This window comes from Pelodiscus sinensis, chromosome 11 (genome assembly GCF_049634645.1).
Source record: "Pelodiscus sinensis isolate JC-2024 chromosome 11, ASM4963464v1, whole genome shotgun sequence".
In the NCBI taxonomy this organism is placed as follows: Eukaryota; Metazoa; Chordata; order Testudines; family Trionychidae; genus Pelodiscus; species Pelodiscus sinensis.
The window spans coordinates 45037361-45056254 of NC_134721.1; the positions used below are offsets into that span (position 1 = coordinate 45037361).

The 18894-nt window shown below is 52.9% G+C and overlaps 1 protein-coding gene across 4 annotated transcripts in view; it reads left to right on the plus strand.

The window, feature by feature from the left end:
- Positions 1-17375, plus strand: part of ZMYND10 (zinc finger MYND-type containing 10) — a 24108-nt gene extending 6733 nt beyond the window's left edge. For 3 of the 4 annotated variants that reach the window (XM_025189499.2, XM_075939508.1, XM_075939509.1), the window contains 8 exons: positions 452-604; positions 5285-5373; positions 10475-10575; positions 11797-11969; positions 12798-12923; positions 15653-15774; positions 15886-16011; positions 16814-17375. In XM_025189499.2, coding sequence (XP_025045284.2) covers positions 452-604; positions 5285-5373; positions 10475-10575; positions 11797-11969; positions 12798-12923; positions 15653-15774; positions 15886-16011; positions 16814-16913 — 990 coding nt within the window. In that variant the 3' untranslated portion in view covers positions 16914-17375. The remainder of the gene's footprint in view (positions 1-451; positions 605-5284; positions 5374-10474; positions 10576-11796; positions 11970-12797; positions 12924-15652; positions 15775-15885; positions 16012-16813) is intronic. The other variant, XM_075939510.1, reaches the window with a different exon arrangement.
- The last annotated feature ends 1519 nt before the right edge of the window (positions 17376-18894 follow it).

The window sequence follows — 18894 nt, forward strand, 5'->3', positions numbered from 1 at the left end:
GAGCCAGAAGAAAGAGACGGGGCCCAGACTTGGAGGTCACAGTCCTGTCCCTGTGGGATTGTGGGGGTCCTTGGAGCCTGGCATGCTAACGCTATCCCTCTCAGGAGACTGTGACAAGCTGGGGCACAGACCAAACCCTGTCCCAAGATTCCTCCCCTCCCCTAGTTCTAATCTCAGTTCTGCCACTTTAAAGCTAAAACATAAAACCCCAGACAATTGAGCAAATGGAAATGCAGAATTACTGCAACTCTAATGACCTAAACTCTGCCCCGTATCTATGTTCAGCCTGAAGCCATAAGGTAGATCTCAATCAGCCCCCTGTGACACTGAGATCTGCAGGTATTGTTCCAGTTGGACTGGTGGCTTCTAATCAGAAGGCCATCTGAAACAGGAACTTTCTGGAGGGAATACCTTCTCTCAAACAGCACTCTGCCACCCTCTTGTTTCATAGGAAATCTGTGAATCTGCTGAGGACACCATTCTGGACTTGATCGATTACAGCCACCGGAAACTGACCCTGCTAGTAGCTCGAAGCGCCAACGGGGAGTTCCCAGCCCATGAAAAGCTTCTGCCTGACGATCTGGCCAGTGCCTCATCAATGCAGGTGGGTTAAAAGTGTCAGTTCTCAACCTCTAGCAGGTCTGTCTGACATGTCCAGGCCTGGGAAAGGCCATCGTTAGGGTTGCCAGATGGTTTAACCAAAATACCGACCCCCCCCCCCCAAAAAAAAAAAAAAAAAACACTGGGGAAAAATTCTGTTGAGGGGGAAAAAAAGGGGGGGAAGACCAAAGTTGTTGAACAAAAAAAAAAAAAGGACCCCGAGAGTTAAGCAAAAAATAAAATAAAACCGCATTAAAACAGCATGGCCCCTTTAAGCGCGTGCAGTCAGAATAGGGATAGGAAGCCATTGAGGACTGAGACCCAGGGAACGCATTGCTTCCCCTTGCTTCAGTCCTTTAGGGTACGTCTACACTACAGCGCTAGTTCGAACTAACTTAGTTCGAATTAGTTAATTCGAACTAAGCTAGTTCGAACTAACGCATCTAGAACTAAAAACTAGTTCGAACTAGCGTTTTGCTAGTTCGAACTAGTAAGTCCACATTGAGTGGACTCTGGACAGGGCTTAAGGATGGCCGGAAGCAGTGCCGGCAGGGCATAAAAGGAGGACTTAGATCATGGAGATGCTGTCTCAGGCTAGCCGAGGGCTGCGCTTAAAGGGTCCCGACCCCCACCCCGGACACACAGTTCTAAGGGGTGCCCCGCTTGCAAAGAAGTTCTGGCTTGGAGTGCCCTGAGTGCCCACACTGGGCACATCACACCACTCGGCCATCAGCCCGGCTGCACTTGCCGCAGGCTGCCATCTGGGGAGAGGGAGTAATTGGGGGGCTGCAGGAGAGCTTCCACCCCCAGAAGCCTGCAGAGCCAGCCCAGTCCTCCCCATCGGGGGCTCGTACCCCATTCCTCCCTCACCTCCTTCCACTTACCCTTCCCTAGCCCCCCTTCTTATTGATGTACAAAATAAAGATAACGTTTCTTCCAACATTGACTCTGTCTTTATTGAACAAAACTGGGGGAGAGTGGGAAAAGGAGGTGGGAGAGGGGAAGAGAAAGGCTGGGAGAGGGGAGGGCAACTAACATGATCAGGGGTTGGGAACAGGTCCCAGATGAAGAAAGGCTACAGAGACTGGGACTGTTCAGCTTAGAAAAGAGGAGACGGAGAGGGGACAGGATAGAGGTCTCTAAAAGAAGGGGTTGGGTGGAGAGGGTGCATTCAGAAAAGTTCTTCCTGAGTTCCCATAAAGAAGGACTAGAGTACACCAAAGGAAAGGAATGGGTAGCAGGCTTCAAACTAGTAAGAGAAAGCTGTTCTTCTTGACAAAGCAAAGAGTTAACCTGTGGAACTCCTTGCTGCAGGAGGCTGTGAAGGCTAGAACTAGAACAGAGTTTAAAGGGAAGTGAGATAAAGTCATGGAGGTTGGGGCCATGGAGTCCTATTAGCCAGAGGGTAGGAGTGGTGTCCCTGCCCAAAGTTTGTGGAAGGCTGGAGAGGGATGGCACGAGACAAATGGCTTGGTCATTGTCTTCGGTCCATCCCCTCCAGGGTCCCTAGGGTTGGCCGCTGTCGGCAGACAGGCTACTGGGCTAGATGGACCTTTGGTCTGACCCAGGACGGCCATTGTAAGCTCAGGGCTCAGTGTCGGGGGTCTCAGTGGACCCCCTTGATTTTCATGCACACCTGGTCCTGGGTGGCCAGGCTGGCAGCTCTCCTGCCCTAGACGGCCACTTTCCTGTGCCTAGTGCGGAGATCGTGGACGAGGTCCACGATGTCCGCACTAGCCCAGGAAGGTGCCCGCCTCTTGCGGTCCAGGGCAAACTCCCGGGAGCCGCCAGCCTGGTCCCGGCAAGAGGGAGTGGGCTGGGGGGCATCGGGTGGGTGGCTCTGTGCCGTGCCAGGTGCAGGGTCTGCTAGCTGGGTGCTGGCAGGCTTGCACCTGGCACGGGCACCGTAGCCAGCCCGTGCCCCTTTAAGGGGTCCGGGGCCGGGAGGGGGGCATAGAGTTTCCCTGGTGTTGGCCAGAGTGGCCACCAGGGAAACCTGGGGAGGGCTAGCCTCCCACTAGTTCGAACTAAAGGGCTACACAGCCCTTAGTTCGAACTAGCTAGTTCGAACTAGGCGTTAGTCCTCGTAAAATGAGGTTTACCTAGTTCGAACTAAGCGCTCCGCTAGTTCGATTCAAATTCGAACTAGCGGAGCGCTAGTGTAGCACCTATTAAAGTTAGTTCGAACTAACGTCCGTTAGTTCGAACTAACTTTGTAGTGTAGACATACCCTTAGAGTTTTTGCTGGCGGCCATCTTGTTTTCTTCATTGAGGTTCCCGTTCCCCTCCTCCCCCCAGGTAAGCAGGGAGGCCAGGGGCTGGGCCCAGTTGCCGAGTGTGTTGTAGGGTTGCCAGGTGTCCCGTATTTTCGCCTCCTGGCAGGGAGAAAAACAGAAAATACCAGACATTTTAGTTGTCCGGTATTTCCTGAATTTATTTACCGGATGGGAGGCGAAAATACCGGACTGTCCGGGTCAATACCGAACACCTGGAAACACTAGACATTGTTATGGTCGCGAAGGCCTCGTATCCAAAACCCAATGAACAGGCGCAATCTATCGGGCCATTCCTCTGCGTGAACTCGGTATTGGTGGAAGTCTCTTGATGGGTGATTTGTTTTCTCTGGTGGCTCATGAGGAGCTGAGACAGCAAGAGTTTTCCTACTCTGTCCGACAAGGGTGCTTCAACCATGACTGTATTAGACTGTCTCTTGGGGTAAGAGGACAGTTTTGTTTCTGTGACCCCTCTGCGAAGAGTAGGAGGGAGGGAACCAGTCCTGTTAATTGCAGTTGTGTTCTTTGCGATCTTGGTGGGTTTCCATCAGAAACTGGCCTAAGACTCATTTCACATGGGCCATCCAACCCCAGGAGATGGTAACAGCTCAGCCTGTGCTGTCCTGGGCCGGTTTTGAACCACTGACCTAAGGAGGAAAAGGTCATATCCAGCCTTCTGAGCCAGTCCTGACTCTGGATGTGACATTGTTGCTCCTGATCTTGTTGCTTTTTCAGCTGCTTTTTGGCATGAGACAGTATTGTGCATTTGGGGTTTTTTTCTCATCTCTTAACATTCTCCTCTGTAAACAGGACACAGAATCATTTGGTGAAATGGCTTTAAAATGAGAGACAGTCACCACAGCAGTGGTCTCAGGAACTGCATTCACCCTTTGGCTTCCCGCCCAAACTGCGAGGAAGTCATGGGACTGGGGAACAGTAGGGATGTTTTCCAGGATGTGTGTCCCAACGGGGCATTTCTGTTTACCCTTGGAGGTAGTCCAAGCGAGAACGACAGTCGTAGCTATTGCAGTATTGAAAACTATGTGTTCTGGGCGGATTCCAAGAGGAGAATAGACTGGATGTGAAAGGGGGCAGAGGGTGGGGGTGCAGGGAGGTTAGCGCTGTGGCTGGGGGTGCAGGCTCTGGGATGCGGCTGGGGTGAGGGGCTTAGGGCTGGGACAGAGGGTTGGGGTGCAAGGGTGTGATGGACTGGGCCAATATCATGACAAACGGCTCTGGGGATGAGGGATTTGGGGTTCAGGAGGGGGTAAGGGCTCAGGGCTAGGGCCAGTGATGAGGGGTTTGGTGTACAGGAGAAGGCTCCAGGTGAGGGGGGTTGGGACTCAGGCTTACCTGGATCCTCAGGTGGATCCTGGCCAGCGGCACGAAGGCAGGCTGCAGCCAGGAAGTCTGGTTCTGGGCCGGGGACGCATGATGCTCTGCGCAGAGCTGCCCCAGCTGGGGGAGAGGGCCCATCCAACACACTGCAGGCCACAGAACCTCGCTCATTCCCCACTCCTCTAATAGACCCTGAGCCTGTGGCTGAGTCACCGTGATTCAAGTTGCAGAGAACCCTCCAGTGACACTAATTTAAACCTGCAAGTTCCCCAAACAGCAGAGGAAGGCGAAAAACCACCAGGGTCTCTGCCAATCTGACCAAGGGGAAAACTCCTTCCCAAACCCCAATCTGGCTGTCGCTTAGACCCTGAGCAAGTGGGCCAGACCCCAGGAGAGAATTCTCTGTCGTAACTCAGAGCCCTCCCCATCCTGTGTCCCATCACTGGCCTCTGGAAATTGGCTACGTGCCATTGCAGGCTGTCTCGTACCATAAACGTATCGAGCTCTGGCTTGGAGCCAGTTAGGGGGTTTGCTCCCCCTGCTCCCCATGGGAGGCTGCTCCCAGCGTCTCTCCTCCTGCAGTTAGAAACATTTGCCGAATTTCAAGTCTACACTTTGTGATGGCTAATTGATATCCGTCCACCCACCCTGACATCTGTGCCCCTCTGCGTGGGGAGAGTCCAGACGCAGGCTGGTGAACCTGGAGTTGACAGACAAGATCTGGGAGCAGGGGATATCTGGTGCCGGGGCCATGCTGACATTAGGTGCCCTCAAATGGTAGATCAGGGCAGTTAGTCCTTCCCTGGGCTGGCCTTGAGCACTCAGCATCAGGCCTGCCCTGCTGCCCCCTGGCTGTGTGTGGATAGCCAGCAGCAGCCGATGGCATGCTTCACATGGGGAGCCTGGACTAGCTGCTGCCTTCAGGAGTACTCACATCATTCAGCTCTCTGGCGCTGTCCTCTGAGAGGTGTTTGTGGGCTGCAGCATGAGGTGGCCTTGGGGCAGGAATCAGCCCGGTGTGACTTGGGCTTCCTAACTCCTCCTGCTTGTGGGTCTGTGCTTTCACCCTGCAGGAGCTGCGGAAGCAGGCAGAGGTGATGGAGTTTGAGATCTCCCTGAGGGCCCTCTCCGTGCTCCGTTTCATCACTGACCAGGTAGACAGGTAAGCAGCTGGCTCTCGGCCAATCTGGAGCCGAGCCTAGGAACTGGGGCAGGCTCGCTGCACAGCTCTGCTGCTTGTGACCAGAAGCAGCTAACGGGGAGTTTGGAGAGGGAGTTCTCCAGGTAAAAGAGGAGTAAAAACGGGACCCTTGTGGTAAGTGGCTGTCTGTAGTGTGTGTGGGGCGGGGGGGAGTTATTTGCTGTGTGCTGAGCTTGTGTTTGCCTGGTTGGTTGGTTGGTTTGAAGGAACTTCTAAAAAGTTTGAAATCTAGAAGCCTCTGTTAATAGGCTGATCCTCAGTCCGGGGGGGAGGGGGCTACCAGAGCTAAATAAGTCTGAGAGTCAGCGACCAGGGAGCTTGCGACCAGGAGCAGCTAACAGGGAGTTTGGAGAGGGAGGTTAGAGGGCACTAGTGACTTCTGACCTTCTTTAAAACATAACTCTTAGAATAATCTATATTCCAGAGATTTAAAAAGAAGCCAAGATTATACTTAAACTTATTCATAAGAAAAATGGAGACAGAAGCCCAGCAGCAGAGTGGGGGCTATCCTGTTTATTGCGTCGAGTGTCGCATGTATGATTACCTGCTCTGTGGCCGGGTGGCGTGTGTGTGCACTCGTTGCAAGGAGCTCCTGACCCTCAGAGACCGAGTTCAGGCTTTGGAGGCCAGGGTGGCTGAAGTGGAGGAGCTAAGGGAGGTAGAGAGCTATGTTGATGAGACTTTCCGGGACACTGTAGTACTGTCCCACCTCCACTCCGAGAGCCCCAGTGCTCTTAAAGAGGATGAAAGTCTCAAGGGAACAGAGCATTCAATGGGAGCAGAGGGAAACCATCCCGTAGTTGCAACCCTCCTCCCAGAGGATGTTGCGGTATCCTCTCGCACTGAGGATACCTCTGAGGAGGAGGGAATGCCAGTTGTTAGGAAGAGGCAGGTGTTAGTAGTGGGTGATTCGATTGTTAGAAACATAGATAGTTGGGTTTGTGATGACCGGGAGAACCGTATGGCCACTTGCCTGCCTGGTGCGAAGGTTGCGGATCTCTCGAGGCATCTAGACAGACTTATGTGTAGTGCTGGGGAGGAGCCGGTGGTCGTGGTACATGTAGGTACCAATGACATAGGGAAGGGTAGGAGAGATGTCCTGGAGGCCAAATTTAGGCTGCTAGGAAAGAGACTGAAATCCAGGGCCTCTATGGTGGCATTCTCGGAAATGCTTCTAGTTCCACGTGCAGGGCCAGGTAGGCAGGTGGAGCTTCAGAGTCTCAATGTGTGGATGAGACGATGGTGTAGGGAAGAGGGGTTTGGATTTATTAGGAACTGGGGACACTTCTGGGAGAGGGGGAGCCTATACAGGAAGGATGGGCTCCACCTAAACCAGGGTGGAACCAGACTGCTGGCACTAAACATTAAAAAGGCCATAGAGCAGTTTTTAAACTAAGAGATGGAGGAAAGCCAATTGGTGCGGAGATGCACATAAATCGAAGGGAGACTTCTCTTGGAGGAGAATCCATTGATAGAGATTCACTAAGCTATAGTCAGAAAGGGAGGAGGGGAGAGGACAAACCATGGGCCAGAGCAGACAAACAACTGCATATAAAGGAATCCAATGCATCAGGGAAGGGCAGACAAATAAGCAGTGGCAAATTTTTAAAGTGCTTCTACACAAATGCTAGGAGTCTGACTAATAAGATACTCTAGTTCACCTATCTCATATTAAAGGGGGAGATTGACATAATAGGCATCACTGAAACCTGGTGGAATGAGGAAAATGTGTGGGACACAATCATACCGGGATATAAAATATATCGAAAGGATAGAGCAGGCCGGGTGGGTGGCGGAGTGGCACTGTATGTGAAAGATAATGTAGAATCAAATGAAATAAAAATATTAAATGAATCAACATGTTCCATAGAATCGCTATGGATAGAAATTCCATGCTCCAATGATAAGAATTTAGCAGTAGGGATATATTACCGACCACCTGACCAGGACAGCGATACTGACATTGAAATGCTGAGGGAGATTAGAGAGGCTACCAAAATAGAGAACTCTATAATAATGGGGGATTTTAATTACCCCCATATTGACTGGATACATGTCACATCAGGAAGGGAAGCAGAGATAAAATTTCTCAATGGCTTAAATGACTGCTTCGTAGAGCAGCTGGTGCAGGAACCCACAAGGGGAGAGGCAATTCTCGATTTAGTCCTGAGTGGAGTGCAGGATCAGGTCCAGGAGATAACTGTTACAAGACCGCTTGGGAATAGTGACCATAATATAATAACATTCAACATTCCTGTGGTGGGAAGAACACCTCAGCAGTCCAGCACCCTGGCATTTAATTTCAAAAAGGGGAATTACACAAAAATGAGGAGGTTAGTTAAACAGATACTAAAAGGCACAGTGACTAGAGCCAAATCCCTGCAAGCTGCATGGAAACTTTTTAAAGACACCATAATAGAGGCCCAACTTAAATGTATACCCCAAATTAAAAAACATGGCAAGAGACCTAAAAAAGAGTCACCGTGGCTTAACCACCATGTAAAAGAAGCTGCAAGGGACAAAAAGGTATCTTTTAAGAAGTGGAAGTCCAATCCTAGTGAGATAAATAGAAAGGAACATAAACATTGTCAAATCAAGTGTAAAAATGTAATAAGAAAAGCAAAACTTTTTTTGAGGAACAGCTAGCTAAAAACTCAAAAAGAAATAACAAAATGTTTTTAAGTACATTAGAAGCAGGAAGCCTGCTAAAAAACCTGTGGGTCCCCTAGACAATCGAGATATAAAAAGAGCAATCAAGGACGATAAAGCCATTGCGGAGAAACTAAATGATTTCTTTGCTTCAGTCTTCACGGCTGAGGACATTGGGGAGATTCCCGAATCTGCACCGTCCTTTGTGGGTGATGAATCTGAGGAACTGTCCCAGATTGAAGTGTCATTAGAGGAGGTTTTGGAACAAATAGAAAAACTTAATGTTAACAAATCTCCGGGACCGGATGGCATTCATCCAAGGGTTCTAAAAGAACTCAAATGGGAAATTGCTAAACTATTATCTGTGGTTTGTAACCTATCCCTTAAATCGGCTTCCGTACCTAATGACTGGAAGGTAGCCAACATGACACCAATATTTAAAAAGGGCTCTAGAGGCGATCCTGGCAATTACAGACCGGTAAGCCTAACTTCAGTACCGGGCAAATTAGTCAAAAAACAATAGTAAAGAATAAAATTGTGAGGCATGTAGAAGAACATAATTTGTTGGACAAAAGTCAACATGGTTTCTGTAAAGGGAAATCCTGTCTTACTAATCTATTAGAGTTCTTTGAAGGGGTTAACAAACATGCAGACAAGGGGGATCCAGTAGATATAGTATACTTAGATTTTCAGAAAGCCTTTGACAAGGTCCCTCACCAAAGGCTCTTGTGTAAATTACATGGCCATGGGATAAGAGGGAAGGTCCTTTCTTGGATTGAGAACTGGTTAAAAGACAGGAAACAAAGGGTAGGAATAAATGGTAAATTTTCAGAACGGAGAGGGGTAACTAGTGGTGTCCCCCAACGGTCAGCCTTTTCAACTTATTCATAAATGATCTGGAGAAAGGGGTAAGCAGTGAGGTAGTAAAGTTTGCAGATGATACAAAACTGTTTAGGATAGTCAAGACAGAAGCAGACTGTGAGGGACTCCAAGAAGATCTCACCAAACTGAGTGATTGGGCAACAAAATGGCAAATGAAATTTAATGTGGATAAGTGTAAAGTAATGCACATCGGGAAAAATAACCCCAACTATAGGTACAGTATGATGGGAGCTAATTTGGCTATGACAAATCAGGAAAGAGATCTTGGAGTTATCATGGACAGTTCTCTGAAAACTTCCACACAGTGTGCAGCGACGGTCAAAAAGGCAAATAGGATGCTAGGAATTATTAAGAAAGGGATAGAAAATAGGACCCAGAATATCTTACTCCCCCTGAATAAAACTATGGTACGCCCACATCTGGAATACTGTGTACAGACGTGGTCTCCTCACCTCAAAATAGATATTTTGGCCTTGGAAAGGGTTCAGAAAAGGGCAACTAAAATGATTAGGGGTTTGGAACGGGTCCCATATGAGGAGAGGTTAAAGAGACTGGGACTCTTCAGTTTAGAAAAGAGGAGACTGAGGGGGGATATGATAGAGGTCTATAAAATCATGAGTGGTGTGGAGAGGGCGGATAAAGAAAAGTTATTTATTAGTTCCCATAATAGAAGAACTAGAGGTCACCAAATGAAATTAATGGGTAGCAGGTTTAAAACTAATAAAAGAAAGTTCTTCTTCACACAGCATGTAGTCAACCTGTGGAACTCCTTGCCAGAGGAGGCTGTGCAGACTAGGATTATAACAGAGTTTAAAGAGAAACTAGGTAATTTCATGGAGGTTAGGTCCATAAAAGGCTATTAGCCAGGAGGTAGGAATGGTGTCCCTGGCCTCTGTTTGTCAGAGGCTGGAGAGGGATGGCAGGAGACAAATCACTTGATCATTGTCTTCGGTCCACCCTCTCCGGGGCACCTGGTGCTGGCCACTGTCGGCAGACAGGATACTGGGCTAGATGGACCTTTGATCTGACCCAGTACGGCAGTTCTTATGTTCTTATCTTATGTTCTTATATGTCAGGCCTCCTGTGCTCAGGGACTGGGAGCCTTTGTTCTGGTGCTCGTGCTCTGGTGTCTGGAGCCCGCTGTACGCAGTAGCTGGATGTGCAGCCCGCGCACCAGGTCTGCTGCGTGCTTCCTCCTCTCTCAGTGGCTGGCTGTTGGCTCCCAGAGGGAGTATCGCTGGACACTTGCTTTGTGGAGCCACCTAGCACCTGAAAGGATCAAAGCTAGCACCCGCGTCGGGATGTGGTGGTGCCCAGTGGCTGGCCGTGTGTGGATCCTGGTGCTAGTACCTGGGTGTGTAGCTCCTGCCATGCTAGGTGATTGGCTGTGTGGATCCGCAAGAATGACCCTGGTGTGACTGAGATTTATTTTGTCACTTTTGTGTCTTCCCCAGAGCTCTCTGGAGCATTTGTACTGATCTTGCATTGTTTGCAATTGGTGTTTTCACTAGTTCCTCTCGTTTTCCTCCAGTTTGCCCCTGAGTGCCCTGACACGGATGCTTAACACTCACAACCTGCCCTGTCTGCTGGTAGAGCTCCTGGAGCATTGTCCATGGAGCCGCCGCGAAGCAGGTACGAATTCTGAGCTCAGACTAGCGCATCCATGGGGCTGTAGCATTTTCCCCTGGAGCCCATCTGATAGGTGGTTCCCATAAAGGGAGAAATAGCCAAAAGCTTGTCCCTAGGTTCATTCTCACTCTCCATCTTCCACATGGATTTCCATCTGGCTTTCCCTCTCCCTCCCCTCCTAGCCAAGTCCAAGGGACCACTTCCTGCATGTGTGCCTCAGTTTCCCTTTGACTCAGCTCTTGGGCAGACGCCGCTCACATGGGATTGCAGTGCTTCACCTGCCAAAATGGTCCCTGCTTGTGGTCTCTCTCATCTGAATCTGGCAGCCACCAAGCTGCTGTCCCCAATGCAGTAAAAGAGCAAAAAAGTAATGCAGTACCATCTCCAGGGGAGGTGGGGGTAGCGGGACCGGCTCGTGCCCAGTCCCAGATGCCATGCCTCTGCTTTTGAAATGTATTAAGAGCCTGCCAGAAGCACATTGCGGGGGACCCAGCGCGAGCCAGGACGCGCCAGGTCTCCCCCTGCTGTGTGCCAGCCTTTTAAATGTATTAGCACTGGTGGAGGTGCCTGCAGGGCATACAGGCCACGGAGCCACTCTCAGATGGGCCAGGCTTACGGCGTGAAGTTGGGGAGCTGAAGCCAGATTGGTGGTGGTGAGGCTGCAGGGCCTACCCTGAAGGAAAAGCGGGACACCCCGAGGGTCTGCAGTACAGCAGGGACTTCTCCATGGCACTGTTGAAAAGCTGGGGCTTAGGACTCATCCTATGGATCCATAACAGGGGAAGGATGAAGAGGGCACTGCCAGCCCCCATGCGCCCTTGGGGTGGGTTGCTCCATATCCTCACGCCAGCCCAGCAGCATTTCTTCCTTGCCCGGCTCCCTTAGCGGTGTGTGTTCCTGGGAGCCTGTACAGATTATAACACCATGAGATCCGTTCATCTCCCTGAGGTCCTTAACTAGCCCCCTCACCAGTCTCTGAGCACCTTACAACCGGTAAATGGCTTTCTCCTCTCACATCTGGGGGGGAGATGCTAGGAGCCTCACTTTACAGAGGGAAACTGAGGTACAGAGAGACTAAGTGACTCGCCCAGGTTCACACAGGCAGTCTGTGCTGGAGCAGAGAAATGAACCTTGGTGTGAGTCCCAGCTGACACCCTAACCACTAGGCCGTCTTCTCTCTGTTGTCTCGCTCTCACCCTCTGGCTTCCTGGCTGCGTATCTCAGGCAAGCTAAAGAAGTTTGAGAATGGAGCCTGGCACGTGGTACCTCCGGAAGATCATGTGAAGATGACCAAGCTGGATGGGCAGGTGTGGATCGCCCTCTATAACCTCCTCCTGAGCCCAGAATGCCAACGGAAATACAACTTGAATGGTTTCAACAAGAGCCAGCTCCTAAAGGTACGCGACGTAGTGGCAGAGTCTGTACATGTACCCAGCGTGGTGCCCAGGTGCAGGGAAGAGTGGGGCTTTCCTACAGGCATGGACATGTGTTAGGTGGGCATATCCTTGTTGAAACCAGAATCACAAGCTGGGAAATACCATGTTGCCAGGTCCAAGATGGCTTCTTTGTTCATGCCACTCGTGTTTAGAGGCCCATAGCATGAGTTATCTCCTCGCTGTTCAGCGGAGTCCAAGGCCCGAGAGGGCCACACGGGCTGAACTCGCCCTAGTGGAGTTTCTCCTGGCCAGCTTTGAGACAGGGTGTGCTAGGAGACTCACGCTGCTGCTGGTCCTGGGTATCAGGTTCCAGGGCCGCCAACCCAGCGCCTCCGTGGGGATGTCGCGCCTGGCTTGCAGGCGTGGAGGCTGAGAGCTTTAACTAGGGATATGCAGTTTCTGGCTTTAGTGCCTGCGGAAGGAGGAGTCTGAGGGCGCTAGAGCCCTGTGCCATGCTGGCAGACACTGTGCAAACTTCCCATCAATAGCTCAGGCCCAGCACACTCCCCCCCACATCTGCTTTTCAGCGCTGGGCTACTTCCCACAGCTTTGCCAACGCACCTCAGGCCGGACCTGCTATTCCCCACCCAGCTTAGCCAGCACCCCTCACTCCCCTACAGCACTTCCAGCCATGCCAGGTACCACAGGCTTTTGACACTGCTTAACGTCACTGATTTTAGTCCTTGCTGAGAGACCCTTCCCGGCAGCTCGTTTTTTAACCAGACGATTATTTCCGTGGCTTGTCCTGATCTCTCGCCTTTCGCTCTCCGCTCTCCTCTCTGGGTGTAGCTCCGTGCATTCCTGACCGATGTCCTCATTGACCAGTTGCCAAATCTGGTGGAGATGCAGAGATTTCTGAGCCACCTCGCCGTGACAGAGCCTGGTCCACCCAAAAAGGACCTCATCCTGGAGCAGGTATCTCCAGCACTGCCCCTCTCCCCAGGCCAGTCTGTCTCCTCCATTCCAGCTGTGTTGTGGATAGCCGTTGCCAAAGGCTGAGCGTATTCCCTCTGCTTGGGTGTGGGGGGCTGTGATGAGAGAGGGCACATGCCCTGGCCCAGCCCCTGTGCTTTGCACTCGTCTTTTACTGGCCCTGTGGGCCTGTGCTTTGCCAAGGCCATCCCCTGAGGGGCTGGCTTCCACATAGGCCGCTGAGAGCTGGGAGCTTGCCCTTGTGATGGTGATGAGAGAGCAAAGCCCGAGTCACTAGAGCCCGGGGGTGAAATTCTATATTATGGAGAGGGAGGATGGCTCAGTGGTTAGGGCGCCTCCCTCGCTGGTTCAGTTCCTGTTCTGCCACAGATTCCCTGTGTCTCCTTGGTTGAGTCACTCAGTTCCCCATCTGAACAATGGAGATAGTAGCCCAGCCCCCAGCAGGGGGTGTGAGTTTACACACACACTGGCGATTGTGAGGTACACAGCTACTATCAGTACCATGGGCCAAGCTGTGCCTGCCTGTTCTTCTACGCAGCCCCTGGACGGAAGTCTTGCACAGACTCCAGCTCTGGCTAGCACTGCTCTCCGCACCCCGTGCCAGTAGCGTCTGCTTTGCGGAAGAAGGCAGCAGCCAGCAGCTCACAACACTGGGTTATTAACAGGGTCACACTGACGCTCTAGCACTGTGTCTGAGTGGAGGGGAGTCAGCTGCTGCTTCCCGGTAACAATTCAGTCCCTGTTTACCATCGCTCTTAATTTCCCTTCCACACGCACAGGAGGCCCAGAGGAAGAGTCCCCTATTACGGACCCTGCGAGTGTCTTGATGTTTCCATTAAATTCCCCTCGAGAGCTGGGAAGTGGGGGTTAAGTCAGGGCTCCGCGGCATCCTTGGTTTGTAGCACACGTGTATGTAGTTAGTCTGTACTGCACTCTTCACAGAAACGTAGCTCACGTGCTTTTGCTGAGCACTTACTGCTAGCTGGGAGAGCACGGAGAGGCACGTGCTGGCGCGGCGGAGACGGGTATTCCGGTGGAATTTGCAAAGAGAAGGGAAAGTGGAGCCACAGATGAGAAGGCTCTTATACCCAGAGTGGCAGCTTTGTGTGCAGGGCCAGAGGAGGCTGCAGATGAGTGGAGAGATGGGACAGGGAGGAGGGAGAGAGACATTACACTGTCAGCTCTAGGGGATTTATACCAGGGTGGTCTGACCTGGCCTTTGATCAGAGGAACAGCGGGGTACTGTGGCCGCACAGCTCTGCCTGGGCGCAGGATGGAGTCCAGAGGGCTGGGAGGCTGCAGAGGAGAAAGCTGTGCAGTAAGCCAAGCAGCATGATTGATTTCGGCAAGGATGGCCTCCTGCAGGGCCTGCCCACAGCAGCATAGGACTTGGTCCTTTCTCTGGAGCTGGTGATTTCGGCAAGGATGGAGTGGAGGTAGCTGTGGAGTCGCTCTCTGCTCCCACGTCTGGCCAGCTCTGAGAGAGGTAGCAATGCAGGGCTGGCAGCCACTGCTCGGCAGGGCGTGTGGCTGGCCCTTACCCGAGCTGCTCTTCTCATCTCCTCCTTGGTCTCCTTTCTGCTTGCAGCATTTGCCTTGTGCCTGTAACTGGGATTCAGCATCTTGAGTGGGCGGGGGAAGCCAGCTCCAGTCACACATGCTGAGCACGCATCCTGCCCGATGAGCTCGCCCACTGCCGCTGTGCCAGGCCATGATGAAAAAGGCTTTTTCCATGCTGCTTCTCAGACAGCCGCCCTCCTCTCCCCACTGCTGCGTGGCCGTTCTGCTCTGCGGGGGCGGCCGCACCTTGGAAGCAGCAGCTTTTCTGCTGTAGCCTGAGCCCCGGGCGCTGCTCTTGGCTGGCATTTGCTCTTTGGCACTGGCGGGCTCGTCAGGGTGTTTCTGTTCCAAGAAACGATAGATGGGACAAGTTCTCAGTTCTGGGGAAGGATCAAATCGGGAAAGAGACTCGGGAGCGCTGGGTTCAGGGCACCCCTTCCCCCCCAGCTTGGTCAGAGTATGGTGGTCAGACCCTGCTACTGATTTCTCACTCCCATGGGTTAGCGAGGGGCACAGCCTTGTTTCACTCCACCTGATCCCCTCTGCCACAAGCCTCATCGCCTCTGTCCTCCTGGAGAAAAGTGAGGCTGGGGCTGGCATGGGAGAGTGGGGCAAGAGGAGGGACTGGGGAGAATTGAAGGGGGCAGCTGTACTGGGAAGATGCAGCGGGCCCAGGGGATCAGCACACCTCCCAGAATAAATGCTGCTAACGGCTGACTTGTCCCATGCAGCTAGGAGTCACGTGCTTTGGAGGCTTCTCCATAAACCCTGGCAATGAGTGGTTCTTGTAGCAGATCTGTCACCTCTTCCTTCAGCCCTTCATGCACGTTGACAGCTCTGTACGAATACATTTCCTCCACCCCCCACGCAGACTGTCCTCCTTCACCACATGCATGTGTGTTACACACGGCTCTGTCTCATCTTTCCCCTGCACCAGATCAGCCACATCTTCCGTCACACACCCACTTCCTGCTCTCACGCAAGTTCTCATCACCTAGCAAGGGATCCTCAGGTAGAACTGGAGACAGACACCCCTTGGAACACAAAGCAAGGCTCAGACTGAACTCCGCTGGCCCCAGCATGTCCTGCCCCAGAGGCACCCCCGATCCTGGGACAGGACGTTCCTCTCACCCGCTTTGCTGTCCTGACAGGTTCCTGTCATCAGGGACCGCATTGCCCAAGAGAATGCTGGGAAGTGGCAGGCCATCGCCAAGCACCAGGTCAAGCACATGTTCAGCCCCTCAGAGGATGAGCTGAAAGGCCTAGCTTGCCGGTAAGCCCCTAGCCCTGCAGGGCCAGTCCCCATCTCCCACTCGTGCCAGGAGGCTGCTAGGACATCACTAGTCTGTGCCAGGGGCTGATGCCTGCTTTCGCCCCCGGCCAGGTGGGCGCAGACTTACAACCTGGACGTGATGGAGGCTCTTGCGCCAGAGAAACCCAAGTGCGGGCTGTGCGGCTTGGAGGCCACCAAGCGCTGCTCTCGCTGCCAGAACGAGTGGTACTGCAAACGGTAATGACGCAGAGCAGGGAAGGGTCTGTCCCAGCTCCTGGCTGCCCACAGGGCGTCACTGGCATCTCACCTCGCCCTGGGCACAGCTGGTACCAGAGGCCTCCTGCAGGGCCTGCCCACAGCAGCATAGGACTTGGTCCTTTCTCTGGAGCACGTGGTGCTCACGATGCTGGGTCTAGCCGCCCTGGCTGGTCTCTGTGCCCGTAATGCTGCAGCCCGTGGGCCTGGGCTTCATGGCTGCCAGGGAGTTTCCAATCAGTGCATGAATTCACAGCCCTATGCCTGTGGTCAGCGTCACTGGACCGGTGGGCTCTGCTGGCCTTGCCCCACAAGCCGTATCCTCCGGGGTCAGTTATGTCCCACGCTGGGGCAGCAGCAGCCATTGCACGGTCCCTGCTATGAGAAGCCCAGTGCATTTTGGGCCGATGCTGGAGGGGCTGGGCTGAGAGCCAGAGTCCCTTGTTTATCCCAGCAGCGGCAGCGGCCTAGCTTCCTCAGCGCCTGTGCTTCACTGCACCTAGGGAGAGCTCTGGCGTGGGAGCACAGGGTCCTTGGCATCTGCTGGGCGTAGCTGAGGGGCCACTCAGTGACAGTGGCTACAGGCACTTGCCCGCTACAGATCCCCCCACTCTGTTTCACACAGCCCGAGGCGTGGCTAGAGGGGAACAGTTTTTCATCACTGGCCAGCCCTTGTTTGAAGCAGTGCCCTGGAGGTGAAGGCCTCCATAGTGCATCCCAGCCCCCAACCCAGTTCCCATGTGTTCCTTTCTACCATTCCCGCTCCGTCCCTTCCCCTTTGCAGGGCGTGCCAGGTGCAGCACTGGCAGAAGCACAAGAAAGCTTGCAACCTGATGGCTGATGCCCTGAAGAAAATCCAAGAGGAGCTGAAAGTGCAGCCATAGGCCTCAGCCTTGCAAAGCGGGACCAGGCAGGCCAGCAATCTGAGTCAGAGTCCCCGCTTAGAACAGAAGCCAGACAAGCCCTTGTCCATGCGATACAGCAGACCAGGGCTCCGCTAGAGACTGCCTCAGCAGGATCCGCGTTTCTGAACCCTTCCGTACTTGAGAACGGGCTGCTCCCGCCCCCGGCGACGCTGTGCTAAGCAGCTTTCTCCCGCTGCCGGGAGCAGCGTGTGTCACCAGGCACTCTGCCCAAAGCAGGTGCCACCTAGATCTCACAGCCTGGCAACGAGTGCCAACCGCCCCCCTCCAGCAGCTGACTGCCACCAAGCAGTGCTCTCCTCACCAGCGGCTGGGCCTTCAGGAAATCACATGTTCTGCTCCCGGGGCCAGCAACAGCCCCACTGGCTTGGGGCCTCTTCTGCTAGAGCGTCTGTCTCTCCAGTAAAAGGGTTGAGTTGCTAACCATCGCATTCTCATTCTCATTCACTGCACTGCCGCCGCCACCCTAGAGCTAGCACAACCACTTCCTCGCTTGTTTCCCGCATCGGGGCAGATTGTATAACCCCTCTCTGCCAGGAACGCTTGGCAAGGTCTCTGCTGCTGCCCAGATGCCACGCAGGGCTATGCGGGCAGGGAGGGAATTGCCCGCAAGGTGACGTCTTTGGGGCTTTCCTTACAGGTGCTCAGTCCTATAATGTGTGCACAGCCTTGCAGTGGAGGCTGGGGGAGGGGCAGGGCAAAGGAAGTGGTAAAATGAAGAGTTTTGAGTTTGGGGAGGCTCGTTTCATGGTTATAGAATCATAGGACTGGAAGGGACCTCGAGAGGTCATCGAATCCAGGCCCCCGCCCTCAAGGCAGGACCAAGCTCCGTCTACACCATCCCTGACAGATGTCTATCTAACCTGTTCTTAAATATCTCCAGAGAGGGAGATTCCACCACCTCCCTTGGCAATTTATTCCAATATTTGACCACATTGAGAGCACATTGAGACCACAGTGTGTTGAGAGCACATTGTGGTGTCTTGGTGACTGCCGAGGGACTCGTACTTCACTCTGGGGTTTTCTCTGCGTGGTAGAGAGAAAGGAATTGAATAGTCAGCTCTACCTGTGCAGAAAGCAGCAAGGACTTTAGTTGCTCCTGCTCCTTGTGTCAGCCCTGGTCTTCCAAAATGATGTTCTGGTCAGAGCTAGCCCCACGCAGCTTGTCTTCAGTCCCATTTGCTAGTGACTGTTCCCTGGCACACGGACGCCCTGCAGCTTAGCTCCTCACATCCCCAGTTGTTGGGTCATGCTGGCTCCTCCAAGGTTAACCTCCAGGCATAGCTCAGTCCTGGTACTGGCTGGGTGTGTGACTGCAGCTGTGTCTGTCACAGGCGATGAGAGACGTTGAATGAGGTCATGTCTTTTATTGAATCCCTCCTGTGGCTGAGCGGGAGGCTGTTGAGTTGCACCAAGCTCTTCCTCGGGGCTGGAAAAGGTACTTCCAGTGTCCTAGAGAAATGCCAAGTGGACCAGTGTCTAGCAGAGCTTACCTTCCTGTGTCTGCTGGACGCTAAGCACCATGGACTGAACGGGGATGGTTTGTTAACACCGTCTGTAACCTACTCACTCCTGACGCTGACGGGCCACCCTCCCTCTCATGGTTCCTTACATTACGTGCTCACTACGCTTCCCAGTCTTATCCTCACTTGCCTTGTCTCGCTAGTGATCACAGGGACAGTCACACCAAACAGTCCTGCAGGGTGCCTGTCCCATGGCTTCATGTAGCTGCAAAAGGGGCCCTCTAGCTTTTGCTGCCCCCCAGGTCATCCTGCCCAGAAGCCAGGGTCTTGTACCAATATGAAAAGCGGTGGGGGTGCTTGAGCTAGATCATTTGGATTTAGAGATGGATCTAAGTGGAACAAGGAGCAGCTGGCGCGGTAAAACGGTGATGTTTGGATCCAGCTCTCACCTCTTCTGCAGGCTACGCCGTTCTCCCTGA